The following is a 15,595-nucleotide window of genomic DNA, read 5'->3' on the forward strand; positions in this document are numbered from 1 at the left end:
CTTCTGAAAGAGAGAAAGCATCAGTTCTGCCACCCCCTGGAGGGTTGACTTTTCACCCCAGAGTAAAGATGTTAAAGATGTGGTAGATGGAAAGAGCCCCCACCAAAAGCTCAGGACAGCAGGGCGCAGGATGTACAGAAACAATGTGAAACTGATTTGGCGTGAGAGAGAGGGGGTGAGACCCCAGACACCTGAAGGTAAGAGCAATGGTGGCCGAAGGGATTTAGATCGTCCTGCTCAAGATCTTGAAATCCAACCAGGTGCCCAACAAGAACACAGCCAGTCTCCTTGGACTATCCTTAAGGCTGCCTTTGCCAACTTTTCCGAAAGCAGTTATCCTGGCCCCATGACTTCGGTGGAAGACAGACAGGGCCCTCGATGTGAATCCGGAGAAAGGGAGAGAAGTAAAGTCCCGCTCCACTCCACACCCCCTTCCTGCCTATAAATAACCCCAAGTGTCACTTCAAAGGGGACAGGGAGCTCGGGAGAGGGGCTCCCGGTCGGGCGGGTTGGGGCGGCGGGCTCAGCACACCACGCCCCCCACCCCGGGTGAGTTTGCATAAATAAATAAATCCAAGCCGTCGGCCCCGCAGGAGGTGGAGGAGCAAAGGGGAGGAGGAGGAGGAGGAGGAGGGAGGGGGGTGGGAGAGATTAGTTTGGGAAGTAGCACGGATTGCTCATCCGATCCGTTCAGCGGCGGCTAGTGTGTCAAGTTACAGAGGCGCCGGAATCGGCCCCAAAGCTCCTCGGCAGCGGCCACGACCCACCTCTGCCCATGGGGACCTCCATGTGCGCCCCTTCGCCTCGGGACTGAAACCGGCTCGCCCAGGAGGCGCGAGACACCAAGAAGGACGGACAGCGCAGAACCAACTCCAGGACTCTGCAGATACTCGAAGGGAAAAACAGAGCGGAGAGGAGAGCCGTCCAGATTCCCCTAACTTTTCTGGACTTGGAACGTTCTTCTAAGTAACTTTCTTCTCACCTGGGTGTACCCCGTGGTGTTTTTTCGGCTTTCCCCTCCTGCCGCTCCTTTTTCCATCCTCTGCCGGGAGCAAAGGAAAGGGACATTTCCCCCCCCCCCCCCTGCCCACAGCTCGGATAGGCGCCTCAGGGCAGCGGCGCTCGCCTTTATTTATTCTATTTATTTATTTATTGGTTCTCAAGACTCGAGGGGATGGTAGCGGAGCGCGCCCGCAAAGCGGCAACCGCCGGTGCCCGCGGCCCCGGGGAGCCCAGCGCGCCCGCGGCGGTGGCGCTGGCGGTGGCGCCGGCGGAGCGCTGCGCGCGGCTGCCGAGCCCGGGGTCCTGCGGGCTGCTGGCGCTGGCCCTGTGCTCGCTGGCGCTCAGCCTACTCGCCCACTTTCGGACCGCGGAGCTGCAGGCCCGGGTGCTGCGCCTGGAAGCCGAGCGTGGGGAGCAGCAAATGGAGACGGCTATTTTGGGACGAGTCAACCAACTGCTGGATGAGGTCTGTGCTCTTTGTTGCTGGCTTTTATCCCTCCCGGCGGCGCCCCCTCGCGCAGCCTCCGAACTTTCGACCGGCGGGCGCCCGCGGGCGCTTGCTCTGCTTCGAGTCGCGCGGTGCGCCCGGGTCCCGCAGCGGCTGTCTGCCGGTGGGTGGGGGCGGGGACGGACGCGGGCTTGCGGGAACTCGGAGGGCCCGGAGGACCCTGGCGGCTTGCGCGGGACCCTTCAGCTCCCGCGCCCGGCGGGCGCCCCCACGTCCCGCGCTGAGAGCGCCAGGGCGCGCGGGGCAGGTGGAGGAAGGCAAGGGGCGGGGAGGCGCGCGGAGGCTGCCAAGCCCCACTTCTCTCTCCCGGCACTCGGCCAGGGCGGTGTGAGCCGTCCAGCGCCCACGCGGCGGGATGTGTGCCCGATGGCCCTGGCTGAGGTTGGCTGGGCCCCCGCGGCCCTCGCATCCATCCCTTGAGGATCATTGCTGCCAGACTTTTATTGCCATGTTCAGCAGGGAAGAGAGTCATCTAGGGGGCTGAGAGGGACAGATGGGGCTGTCCTTGCAGGGAATGGTGTCCTGGTCCCTGCCCACTGCCCCCAGGCCGTGGTTTCCCTGGTTCTGCTGTCCTTGGACTCAAATAAGCCTATACCCTCTTGTTTCTAAGCAACATTTCCTATCCCTGGTCCCCTGGTCCCCATCATTTTATGTTTGTGTGTTTTTCTGGGAAAAGGGATGCTGAGACTTGCCCCCTTCTGAAATGTCCTTGGACCTAAGTGGGTTAAAAGCCATTAGTGTTTCTTAGCCATAGCAGTCATGGGGAGTACATGGAGCGAGCTCGCCCTCCCCAGGAAGGAGAGACATGCGGTCTCACTGGTGCCATCAGAGGAAGAACTAGCCAGTGGGAGTGAGAATCCTGGTGACTTAGGAGACTCTGGACAGCACAAGGGATCGGGGGCTCAAATGAAGGAAAAGACCCACAGGTGAGGGCTGTGGTGGTCTGGGAAGAGGTTCTGGATCAGGCTGGCCATGGAAGGTTTCCCTGAGCAAGAACAGGGAGGGGACTCGGAGGTAGTGTGGAACAGGAAGGAGCAGGGAGGAGGTTTTTATCCCCACTCTGCTGCTTAGAGCCCTGTGAGCAGCAAATACCCTCACCCCTCTGAGCTTGCAAACTGGTTGTAATGGTTGGTGTCGGAACCCAGTTCTAACTGAGGTGGGTGCTGTGGCCATTCTGGCACAAGGCTCCAGTGCCTTGCAGCTGGGCTCCTCTCAGGTCCTACTACCAGGCAAATGCTGGTAGTTGCCCAGGCAGCTCTCTGGTGAGCTCAAGGAGAGGGAGGTCCCAGGACCAGAGCAGAACGGGTGGTCCCAGTCCTGCCAGCAGCCCATTCCCATGCCCCGCCAGGACCCAGGGGATCCAGGACTCTGCCAGGCCCCCTGCAAGTCCTCTGGGAAGTGTCTGGACCCAACAGCATGAGCCAGTAGCCTCTGCCAGCTGTCTGAGAGTGTTCCCGGGGTGGCTGGGTGGTGGAGGTGGTGTCAGGGCAGCAAGGGCTCCCCCCCAACCCCCTACCTCCCCACCCTACCCCCCCCACTCCCCACTGCCACCAAGGGGCCCTGGCTGCAGGGGGTCAAACATTTGACCCCGGGAGCTCTGCTCAGTGCCTCTCTCCGTTGTCTCCCTTCCCCGGCCCCTGCTGCTGGCCAGGGCATGCCCCAGATCCTTGCTTCCTCCCCTTGAGACTTAGCCCTGTCAAGTCTCATGCTTGCAGGGCCTGGGGGCCGTCACTGTTACGGGCCATGCTGATTCCTCGTCTGCAAACCGGAGCTTCTGGGGTAGCCACTGACTTCTAGACCTCTCATCTGCCTGAGCAGATGAACTGACCCCATCTTACAGAAGGGGAAATAGAGACCCACAGAGGGGCTGGGGGCTACCCCAGTCACGTGGCGAGATCCAGAAGTAGAACTCAAGTTCCTGACCCCACTTCCAGGGCTCTTCGCTACGTCCTGCCGCCTTCCCCTGTCCATCTGCAGTCGGACAGGCAGCAAATGTTTCCTGAGAGCCAGGTGTGGATCAGGCATTGTGGGGGATACACTTCTGCCCTCCTAAACTCACAGGCAAATAGGGCACAAAGAAGGCCCCGGGTGGTGACCCCGTCATGTGATGGGAGCCAAGGAGGTCTGGGGAGCGTATTAACATGTCACATACATGAGGGTGGTGGCTTCCGTGGAAAGTGATTTTTGAGTGATGTCTTAAAGGGTGAATCAGAGTCTTCCAGGCCAAAGGGGACAGTGGAGGGGCCTTGTTCCAAGGGGCAAAGGGAACAGCTTCTGAAGGTTGGAAGCCAGAGGGAGGGGTTGGCTTTGGGGAATGGAGTGGTGGAAGATTCTGCTGCAGAGAGCCAGGGTGCCTGGGTTAACAGTGGCCTCAGAGACTGTTAGATCTATGTGAAAGCACTGGGGAGCCATGGAAGGGCTTGAGGAGGGCAGTTGTGCTCCTAGAATGGGATGGAGAGCAAGGCAGAGCAGGAAGGCAAAACGAGAGGCCGACACAGGCCACAGGGGCCTGGGGCCTGGACTGGGCTGCAGGCAGGAACAGAATGGAGTGAATGGGGACGAGGGCTGCAGTGGGGGCCACAGGTCGGTAGCCAAGGGCCGTGGAGCCAGAGGGAGTGCCGGTCCTGGGGGTGGAGGTGGTGGGCAGCCCCCTCTGTGGGGAGGTGGCCTCGGGAGGCATCCCCTAGATGGGGCCTACAGTCCAGGGCTTCATGAAGGGGCACTCGAAGGGCCGCACTGCCCCATACAATTACGTGTGACTCATTATCCGTACGTGAATTCATATCAAATACTACTTAAAATTAAGTTTATCTGTCACAGTGGCCTCGTTTCAGGTTAGTGCTCAAGAGGCACGCGAGGCCAATGGCAACCCGTTGGAGAGTGTGGATATAGAACGTATATATCATCATAGAAAGTTCCGTGGGACAGCATTGCTCTAGGAGCAAACCACTTCTGGGCCAGCAAAGGTGTCTTGGAGCAACTCAAGGCCTCCCTATGCTCTTGGCCTTCCCTTTCCTACGTGTGCTCTTCCAGTGGGAGCAAGGGCAAAAGTGAAAAAGGGGAGAGGCCAAGAAGCAAGAGGCTGACCGGAGGAACCCCCAGTGAGAAGAAAAGGCAGAGGAGAGCTGGGACGTGGTTTAGTTCACAGAGTGATTCTGTGACGCAGACATGCGGAGGCTTCCTGCTCTAAAGGGTGCACAGGCACCCCATGCCATTCCCAGAACAGTATGGGTGCTCTCAGGGGGCCCCCGAGGATGTGGGGCAAACAGTCATCCTGGAGCAGGTGGGCCTGGGCCATTCTCTGAAGGAAGAAAGAAGGCCATCAGACAGGGCAGTCCTGGGGAGGCCCACAGCCTACTCGGTGGCCTAGAGGCAGGAACCCAGGGGCAAAGGCACACCACCCATCCCAGTGGAGAAAGCAGGATGCTGGGCAGAGACCAAATCTGGGACGCTGGCGGAAGGCCAGGCCAAGGGGACCCCATGGGAGAGGAGCCTGGAAGGAGGCAGGCCTGAGGCAGATGCGAGCAGCAGGCCTGGATCTGATGGGCCTGGCCACTGGGAGGGGAGGGTCAGGGCGGGGAGAAGAGGATGGGGGTGGGGAGCCCGCTTGCAGGGAGCTGGCAGTGTGGTTTCCAGACTTCAGGCCCCCACTCTTCCCCCATCAGTGCCTCTCTCCTGGGCTGGAACCCTTAACGAGCGCTCCAGCTGCCTGTTGCTTGATTTGCTTGCTGTAAAGAAAAGAACTGGAATGTCCCAAACGGAGGAAATCAGATGTCACCCAGGGCTGGGCAGCGGGTGTGCTGTGAAAGAGAAGGGACTGGAGTGGAGAATAGCCAAATCCACGTTGCTGGCCAAAGGGCGGGGGAGGGGGCACCGAGTGTCAGCAGCCACCTTCCAGGTGGGCATTGGGGGATGCCAGGCAGACTCCCCTTCCCTTGACAGTAGAACTAACGGCACCCCGATGGGAGTGTCTCATGTTGATATGGTACATACCATACCACAGCCCATGCTGTGCGTGATATGTCTTCCAATCCTCACAGCCTCCCTAAGGGGCGGACGCTCTCATTGCCCCATTTTACAGATGAGAAGACTGATGTCACTGTACCCTCCATCCTGCTATCTGTGATAGAATCCTTTGGGTGTCAAAGGTATTTTCCACCTCTAGGTGTTCAAGATCAAGAGCCATTTCCTGACTCTCAGTTAAAAGAAAAATACAGAGCAATATCTATTACAGATAATGCCTGGGAGAGTTGTTAACGTTTTACAGCTTCTCCAAAGCCCTTAAAACTAGCAGGTAGCTCTGAACCAAACTGAGAACCTCATAAAGTAGCCACCCCTCATGGGAAGTTGGTGGGAAAGTCGAAGCCTCTGAGACAGGATGCCATCTGCCTTAAGCATAGTTTGACACTCTCGGAAAGATATCGTTTTCATCTTACTCCTAATCATTTTCAGCTTGCGCCAGCACCCTCTGGAAAGCCTTCCCCGGACCACTCCAGTCCCCCGTGGGCTGTCTCCCTGCTCTGACTTCCTGAAGAACTTGCTGCCATGCCACACATCTAGCTCAGAGAAGGAAAATGTAGACATGGCGTGAGCCTAGACGGACCTCAGAATCCTTCGCAACACAGCCCTCCAGACTGCCACTCCTTGCCTGTTAGAGTCAATGCCCATCTATTTGCCACTCGTGGCTCGACCTCAAGCACGTTGTACAGGGTGTTCTCCTCTCTATTGCCTTTAAATAGCTCATCTCTGCATTTGCACACACCCAAGCCAGCAGCCAGGAGCAGGGCCCACAGTCACCAGGTCCCTTACTGAGCCTAGCCCAGGACTTGGCTCACCACTTCGTTGCTGGTTTAGGTCCCTCTGCTAGGGGATATGGAAGCCATCTCCGTCGCTGCCCCTCCCGCATGCAGACCCCAGATCCAGCTGTAGGTTCAGCGTTTGCTCTGGGGGCTCACGATGGAGGTGGGTGTTTCCCAGCAACCGGCAGAGAGGAAAGGACGGACTCTGCCCAAGTCAGGGCTGCACCATGGGGCCGGCTGAGAGAGTGGGGGTGGCTCAGTGGGCTGGGTTCCCGCCTAGACAGGGCAGCTGGGGGCGTCCATCCTGTCCCATCCCCTACTCCAATGGTCAGGAGCTTCCTCTTCACCTGCCCAGGCTCCCTGGCACATTTTTCATTTGGGCAAAAGAGTCAAGTGGGCAAGCCCACAGCATGTGAGGTGGCTTGGACATCTGCCACTAACTGGTCATGTGACCTGAGCTCCAGGGTTCTGATCTGGAAGATGGGGATGCCAACATCCTCCTTACAGGGGGGTTGTGGGATTAAATGAAATCATTCAGTTCATAGCAGCTGCAATCATGACCACCGCCCTCAGCATCAAAGGAGGTCTGTACCAAAGATGGGGCTGTACCACGTCTGTAAATTTTATTACTACCTAATATCTATTGAACACTCTTCAAAGATTTCTATCATCTATTGATTCATTTAATTCTCAAAACAATCCCCTGAAGTTATTATATACCGGTATTTTTTTCTATTTTCTATTTTATTTTATATTCTTACAGAAAAGAAAAATGGAGGCTCAGAGAAGTTAAGTGACTTTCCCAAGGTCACACAGCTAGTGAGTAGCAGAACTGGGCCTTGAACCCAAGAAGTCTAGCCCCAGAGCTTCCACTCTAAAGCCGCTAGTATACACCATCTGTATAAAGTGCCATACCCTATTAGGCCAGCTGAAGCACATCATAGAGACCAGGCGCTAGGGACCGGTTCAGTCTGGTTTGGCTCCCACAGAGCAGGCATTGACCGAACTGACTTGACATCAGACCAGCGTTACTGTCTTTGCTATAAAGTGACATTTACAGGAAAATTTGTGACATCAGACCTTGGTGAGGAGGACCCTTAGGAAAATCATTGTCCAGCCTTGGTTTCTGGAATGCTTGGCTTCTCAGGAGGGATGGATGGAGTCTTATCTCTTGGACACGGAAAGGTTAGCACCAAATCTGGGTTTCACCCTGTGGCCCGGGCTCATCCTTCCAGCAGAAGTTTCTGCCTAAGCCCCAACCCCAGTTCCCACTGATCACCCTGCCCTTCCTTTCTCTCCGTTCCCCTTACCTCCCAGCTCCCTTACGGTATAATCTGTGTCTGGCTGTCTGTCCATGCAGCCGCCCGAGCATATCCTTTTGGAGCAAGGCAGGAGCAGAACCTCTACAGCAACTAAACTCTTTAAAGTCACTCTCCCCTCCTCGCATCTGCACACCCTCATAGAGCTGGCCCAGCTCCATGGGGAGCACAGCATACCAAGGCTGATCCTTGTTCCCAAAGCCAGAAGTGAATCCCTGTGGCGAGGGTCTTGCAGTGGGGGTGTTTAACAAGCCCCGCAGGAGACAGATTCTAGCTGTAGCCCTGTGCCCTTGCCCGTGCCTGTGCCCAGGGCCCTCCCCCGGGTCCCCAGCAATGCCAAGAGGCTCACGCCGGTGTTCACAAGGATCACAGGACGTGTCAATAGAAGGGCCACCACTCACTGCCCAGTTCCAAAGTCAAGGGGGCTTAAAGAAGGGGATCGATTCGGGTTTGGGGGCTTGCCGTTTGCCCTGTTTTGTTTTTGAAAAAATCAAATCAGTGGAGGGTTTGCCATCCAGAAGGAAGTTTTCAGAAGCCTCGGGAATCCTCCCACCTCTTTTAGTGGAATCATACCTCTTGCAGAAGCTGCTTGTTGAGTCCTCAGGGAGTAAAGGGGGTCTGCAGGCTTCTCCGAGGGAAACTGAGGCTGGGATCTGGGGAGGGCCTGGGGAGGCTGTGGCAACAGGGGTCCCCATCTCTCCTGGGTGTGCTCTGTGCTGCCAGCAGACCCTGGCAGGAGCTCCGTGGGGACTGCCCCCCACTCCCATCTGCATGCCAAATGCCCCTGCCCTGGGTGGGGGCCTCCCTGCAGAAAATTCTTTGTGTCCAAAAGGGTGGAGATGGGGTTGCTGGCAGCAGGGGCTCCCCTTCAAAGGGCAAGAGCATGCCACACACAAAGGGGAGGAACTGGCTGCCTGAGAGGCTGGGTGCAGCCTTCCAGGGCACATGGGGCCCTTGTCTCCTCTCCTAAGGCCTATTGTGGATTTTCCTGAAGCCCTGCATTGCTAGAGGCCACACAGCTTGGGCCTCTGCTGCTTCTTCAACGCCTTTTCCTCCCCTCACTACCCCTGCCCACTCCAGCCACATGGGGTGCCCCAGGCCCTTTGCTCAGCTGTTCTGTGTCTAGCCCACCCTCCCACCACGAGGCTCCTGCCTCTCTGTTGGTTCAGTTCCAGCAGGGAGTGCTTGCTGCCCTCAGAGGACACATGTTCCCCCAGAAGGCCGTTGCAGAGCCCGGGGTTCTGTCATCCAGGGGACTCCATGCCTTGTCTCTTGTCCTACAGATGCTATGAGAAAGTCCCTCTTAAGCCGTCACTGGGAGGTGTTCTGCATAAGGTCTCCCTCTGACTCAGTGGCCTGGAGGGCAGGATGGGATGGGGAACCTCTGGGGACAAGGATGCAGGAAGGGGGCTGGCTGAAGGGGCATTAGCTGGGGCTCTTCCAGGAAGAGCCTTGGTCTCTGTGAGCTGGCCTTTGCAATTTCCAAGGGGTAGGTGGAGACCCAGAGATATGGGAGATCAGAGGACAGCCCTGCTACCTCCAGCTTCTCCCCCACTCCATAGAATCAGAGTGTTGGAAGAAAGGGAGCCATGAACTGTACCAGGAATTCCCCATAATATCCCTGGTTCTCAGGCTTACATGCCCACAATGACAGGGAGCTCACTACCTGTGCGGCTGACCGGTCCAGCTGTCCTGTGTGTGTTTTCATCTGGTCAGAGCGCCAGATTTTTCTTGACGCTTACCACCCCACCCCTCCAGCATGTCTTGAAAGCACCTCAAACTCGACATGCTAAACGGAGCAGGAATCCCACCCCTCCCCAGCACCCCTTCATCTCGGGAGGTGCTGGCCTCCAGGTGCAGCTACTCCAGACCCTTCCACCTGTACCATTCAGCCTCCTGCAGACCTGTCCCCATCTCTCCATCCCTGCGTGCCCTTCCCCAGCCGGCTGCTTCTACCATGGCCTTCTGGGCTGTAGCAGGGGCCTCCTAACGCACCTGCCCCCGTTCACTCTGCCCTGTCCCTTTCAACATCCACACAGCAGCCAGGCTGCTCTTTTAAAAGCTCTAAATACAGTCACCACATTCCCCTAATTATAGCTCTTCAGTAACTTCCTATTGTTCTCAGGCCAGAGACTAAATTTCTTAATGTGGTCCAGGAGGCCTGAAGAGCTTGGGCCCTTGCCCCGCCGACCCGCATCTCTGGCCTTAGGGCACCCCCCCCACACTTTCAGAGTCCAGCCACATGTCCATAATGTGGCATAGCTGGGAACACAGCCCCCGGAGCCAGATTGCTGGGTTCAAGACCAGCTCTGCTAGTTCCTGGCTGTGTGGTGTTGAGCAAGTTGCTTAACCTCTCTGTGCTTTGGCTTGTCCCTCTAAAAAAAATGGGGAGGTGATAATAAAGAGTATCTCCCTCTTACTGGGTGCTTTTTTGAGAATTTAAAAAGGTAAAATGAGCACTTTGTGCAGTGCCTGGCCCTCCAGGGGTCGGTATGGCCGAGTCCTGGAAAGTGTTTTCCTGGCTTCCTGGTTTGGATCCCACCTCTGCCCCTCCTGGTTGCCTGTCATTGTGCAAGTCAGTTTGCCGCTCCCTGTCCGGGTTCCTCATTCATGGGTGGTTGCTGGGTGCGCTAAATGCATTCATCAAGGCAGGAGCCCTGCCTGTTTCATAAGAAGCCCATGATGGTGTCAGGTGTCAGCCGTTTTCCCTGTACCCAGGCCCTCCCCTGGGTTAATGGCTGGTCACCCTCAGGTCTCAGCCCTGCCAGTCACTTCCCCATGACAAACCAGCCTGGAGCACCTCACCCTTGCTTGACAACAGTGGCTGCTGCTTCTTGGTGTGTGTGGTTTGTAGACAGTGTGCCCCTGCCTGGAGAGTAAGGGCCATGGGGCAGCCCTGTCTATTCTCCCACATGTCCTGGCACTTTGCATGGCTCTGCTCTACGTAGATGCTCAACTCCCATCTGCTGCAAGGCAGGAAGGAGGGAAGAGTCTCCTGGCTTCCAGCACTCTCATCCAGGCCCTCCCTGCTCTGTGTCGGGGACCCTGCTTCATCCCGCACCAGGCCCCGAGACAACCTCAGGCCCCTTGAACCTGTGGTCCCAGCCCCCTGGCCACCTGGCTTTCACCCACAAACCACACAGTTCCAGGGCCTCATTCCCTGACTCCCTGAAACAGCAGCAGGGCCAGAGGTGAGCTGAAAGGAAGGACTTCCTCATGGGAAGGCTGGAAAGCTCCCACAGGGGCATTCACCGCCTCCCCCCGACCTTTCTGATCTGCAGAGTCTGGAGCAACACCACTCTGTGGGTCTGCTAAACCGGGGGTTGGGGGGGGAGCAGAGCAGATGCAGCCTGTGGCCTCTGGCGGACCCCAGGGCCCCCATGTCATCATGGTTCTGGGAGTCTGTGATTGGATGCCAGGTCTGTGGCACAAAGAGAATTGTGGAGGGAGGAAGCGGACCGTTTCCCAGGCACATCCCATAGCACCCGCTCTTGGCACCCTCAGGCTGACCGGGGGAGTCCCGTTGGGTGGATGTGGGTTGAGCATCTCAGTTTCCTCCGTTTTGATTTCCCTATGCTGATCTGCCCATGCTCCAGGGCAGGCGGATGCCCATGGGCCTGTACCCTTAACAAAGCCCATCTGTGGGACCGTCCCTGCGACTGGGCCCAGGGGCTGGCTCCGCACAGCTTCCGTCCTGCCTCGGAGCCTTTGCTCTGCACCGGAATGCCCTCCCTCTCCCATCTCCATGCATCCAAATGGTGCCCAGAAGTCCGTGTCCTTCTAGCACCCGGTGCTAGGGGACAGAACTCAAAAGTGATTAATTCAGTGCAAGTGTGGGTCAAAATGCCAGACCAGGCCCTGCCCTCAAAAAACCGGCTCAGTCTCCGCCAGGGTACCGGCCCCGCGGTATGGCACGGGGTAATGAAAAGGGCTCTAGCAGAGGCCATCGGGTACCACTCTGTGCCAGGCATTGGAATCAAACGCTGCTGCAAGGACAGGAGCTTTGCTCAGTGCACTCATTTTCCTTCTTTCAGCCTCTAGTTATCAAGGTCCAGGGCAGGGCATCAGGCAAGGAAGGACCTTTGTTCACCCTCCCTCTGAAGAGGGGTTCAGAGTTTCCCAGGAACCGGGCTATGGCAGGAGACTTGACTACAGGTCCCCAGGAGCTCCTGGGGCCGGGCCTGCCTCACCATGGTAAATGGGAGGAGACAGGCCTGGGACCAGCTCAAGAGAGAAAGGGCCTTCCCCCGGCCACCAAGAAAAACAAGCAAGTGTAGCATGTGCTCAACTTTTCCACATATGGATGCTGTTTTTGTTTTTTGATCCTATCTCGTTTTTTTCGCTCTGTCTGTCCTGTGTAGTCCAGTGGGTAGCTGAGATTAGCCCCCTTTTATAGATGAGGAAATCGAAGTCTGGAGGAATTGTGTCTCTTGCTTAATATGCAGCGGGAGAGCCAGGAGTGGACCCCAGGGTCCTCGGACCCCCGAGTGTAGTGCAGGCCCACATTCGCCCTGCCCAACCCTACGTGCAGTGGACTCTTCAGCAGAGTCTGAGGCCATCTGTGCTCACCCAAAGTAGAGTCCCACTGCCACCTCCAAGGGCAGGGGGATTCTGATAGGAGTCATACACTCATGATTTCAGAAATGAACTATTAAATGACATTTTCCACCAAAATACTTAGCACAGCACCTGAGCTATACTGCTCCATAAGTGTAGCTATTAGTATTAATGGTAACTTATTTAACAATTCCTATGTTTGTTCTCTGTGGTTTCCAAGACACTTTCCAAAGCAACACTGAGGAGGCTGGCTGGGGAGCAAGAGCCCCATTTTACAGATGTCCCCAGAGGAGAGATACCAAGGTCAAGGTCCCAGCTGGATCTGGGCTCCATTCCTCCACACTATGACTTGGACCCACACCTATTACAGAGGCCCAGGTAGAGCCTGAGCCCTTTAAGTGCGCTGGGACCAAGTGCGGGGAGGGAGTGGCCCCAAAACCCAAGGCCAGGCCTCTCAGCATTCTCTGGGGGGAGTGAGTAGCCGCCTGGCGTTTTCCCTTTGATATTGATACAGGAATTTTAATAGCTGCAGAGATCAGGCGGGTGCTGTTTCGGCTCTGGTCGTGCAGGGCATTCCAGGAGGCCATCAGCAAGGGAGTAGTGGGAAGGCTGTTCTGTCCAGGGAGACTGAGGCTTTAGAAGGTTTTCCACTGACCCCTGAGCCTCAGTCTGGGCATGTCCCACCAGGAGTCTCAAACTCAGATACCTAAGGGGGTCAGGCTGGTGGACCAAAGCAGGCGAAGCTGGCCAGGGGAGGGTACTGTGGTGACCTGGGCAGCACATGCCCACCCAGTCGGGGCAGCCGTCACTCAGCACCAGTCATCAGCATGGCCCAGTATCCACCAGATCCTTCTGTTGTTCAAGAGAGACTGGAAATCCAAATCTTTCTGTGAAATCTCCTGGTTTGTAAGCAACTGCTCTTTACTGAGCACTTAGCATATGACAGACCTTGTTCCAGGCACTGGGGATATGGCAATGAATAAAACAGATCAAAATACCCATATCCTTGTGGAGCTTGTCTTCTCGTGATCCAGGTAGACCATAAAAGAGATAAAGGAACCAACAAATCCAGAGGAAAAGGATAAAACAGGGAAGAAGGAATGTAAGTATATTGCAGGGTGCGGGGGGCAGAGGAGGCCTCACTGAGAGCGAGAGGGTGGTTAGCCGGTAAATGAATATCCCAGGCAGGCAGGCCCACAAGTTCAAAGGCCCTGAGGTAGGAGAAAGCCTGGCATGTGCAGGAGCATCTAGGAGGCCTGTGTGGCCCCCTGGCGGCCGTGTTGAGAATGCTCTATGGGGCAATAGCAGGGGGACCCATCAAGTTATCACCATGACTGGGCCAGAGAGGACCAGGCTTGAGCTAGATGTAATGAAGAGGTGGTAGAAAAGCATCAGATCCTGGATTTGTCTAGAAAGTAGAGAGCAGGGGTTGTTGACCAAATGGCCGTGGAGTGAGAGAGAAGAGGGCATCACTGATGATCTCAAGGGTCTGGCAAGATGGAGTTGCCATTCCCTGGGACGAGGAAGACAGCAGAGGGGCAGGTCTGGGGAAGCGAGGACAGACTGTGAGGAACCCGGTTTTGCCGAGCTGATTTTGAGATCCTATCAATGGAGATGTCAAGGGAGCTGCTGGATATATGCATCTGGTTCTGGAGGAAGATCCGTGTTAGGGGTGCGGGGAGGGGGGCATTCTCACGTACAGATGGCGTTGAAGACATGAGGTAAGGTGAGGGCCCCCAGGAGCCAGAACAGAGAGAAGGCAGTGAGGCTGGGCCCTGTGGCCTCCACGTAGATGAGAAGCAGAGGAGACAGAAGGAGCACAGAGTGGCAGGAGGGACACTGGGAGAGGGTCATCCTGGCAGCCCAGTGAAGAGAGTGTATCAGGGAGAAGGCAGGGCCAGCAAACCCTGTGACAGGCTGGGATGAGAAGGACAGTCCCCTGGGCTTAGCAGCACCAAAGTCACTGGTGACCTGGGGAAAAGCCGTGGGCAGAGGGCAGGTAGGAGCCCGGTGGGCATGCTCCAGGAGAGAGAGGAGGAGTTTGCCTAGAAGAGAGTTTGGTCAGAGAGGAGTTTTCTTTTCCTTTCTTACTGGCCCAGCGATGATGTTAACAGTGGGTTGGTGACTACCACATCCTACCCGAAGCCTGTTTGTGTAAATATGTCTCTATGGGAACACAGCCGTGCTTCTTGGGTTTTCATGTTTTCTGTGGCTGCCTCTCACCTCTGACGGTAGAGCTGAGGGGCTGTGTCATCATGTGGCTCCCACAACCCAAAATATTCACTCTCTGGCTCTTTCCAGTGAAGACAGAGCTTGAGGAGAGCCAGGGATGGGGTCTAGAGGAGGCCGCTGCTGATGCAGGCGGGCGGGGAAGGCCCTGTGCGCAGCTGGACAGTTGGCCTCTCGGGGGAGGAGCAGAGAGAAAGGGCAGGTGCGGTCACAGGCACAGGCGGCTGGGCTGCCCGGTGGCGGGAGCCTCTGTAGGCCTCTTCTGCTTGCTTTTATCTCAGGACCCTGCCCTTGACAGGGGCGTGGTGGGAGGGCTGCTGGGTTGGGAGGGTGGAAGGCATGAAAAGCAGGGGGCAATGAGCTGCGCTGATGCGGTCAGGGAGACAAGGTATGGCTGCGGGGCTCTCATCGGGATCGTAGTGGGGAACGAAATAGAGGCCAGTCGGCGAGGCCTGGATGGTACACCACACCAACTCACTAGCACCAAGTCTCATGGCTGTCACAGAGCCGTGGAAGGGTCAGGAGTCTGTGTCACTAGAAATTCAGACTCTGCCAGAGAGGAGGCCAGTGATGGAGAAGTTTATGGCAGGGTGGCCAGCTGGCCTCCTAACCACTTCATATGGCAGGGACTTCAGGATTCTGGTCATTGTCAATAACTGTGAGCCGTGGGACAGGCCCCCCGTGGCCGGGTCTTCATGTGAAATCAGTCACTTCAGACTGCTGAAAACAGATCCAATGGGGGGGAAAAAAATTACTGTAGGAACCAAATAAAACCAGTTACCAGGCTCTCACTGCTGCACTAACATCAGAGAGCAAGGTGCCGTTGTCCACCTTTGACCTTGGCCATGTTAGTCTCTCCACCTCACCCCGCCCCACCTTCCATCTCGGGGCCCTTACCTGTAACACAGAGTATCATGAGAGCGAGCATTTACTGTGTGCCTCCCAGGTGTCAGTCACCTTCCCTTCTAAGCCCTGACCACTCCAGTCTTCCTATGAACCCGGTGCAGCAGGGACTCGAATCCACCCATGAGAACCGTGCACGAACCTCAGCGGCCTCTCCCTGACATGTCCCTTGCAGCCCTGTGCGAGTGAGGCCCACCCTGTGTGGGTCAGTGCCCCGTGCTTTGAAAATCAGTCAGTCCGGGCACTGGGGCTCCTGGCCATGTGTCCATTTGTCACCC

General features: G+C 56.6%; 1 protein-coding gene across 12 annotated transcripts in view; it reads left to right on the top strand.

Annotated features, from left to right (window-relative positions):
- The first annotated feature begins 478 nt into the window (after nucleotides 1-478).
- The window catches only part of COL13A1 (collagen type XIII alpha 1 chain), a 141,427-nt gene continuing 126,310 nt past the window's right edge, over nucleotides 479-15,595 (top strand). For 3 of the 12 annotated variants that reach the window (XM_032312053.1, XM_032312062.1, XM_032312056.1), the window contains exon 1: nucleotides 482-1,468. In XM_032312053.1, coding sequence (XP_032167944.1) covers nucleotides 1,175-1,468 — 294 coding nt within the window. In that variant the 5' untranslated portion in view covers nucleotides 482-1,174. Of the gene's footprint in view, nucleotides 1,469-15,595 lie in introns of all 12 variants that reach the window. The other 9 variants (XM_032312065.1, XM_032312057.1, XM_032312063.1 and 6 more) reach the window with 6 other exon arrangements.

Source organism: Mustela erminea, chromosome 14 (genome assembly GCF_009829155.1).
Source record: "Mustela erminea isolate mMusErm1 chromosome 14, mMusErm1.Pri, whole genome shotgun sequence".
In the NCBI taxonomy this organism is placed as follows: domain Eukaryota; kingdom Metazoa; phylum Chordata; class Mammalia; order Carnivora; family Mustelidae; genus Mustela; species Mustela erminea.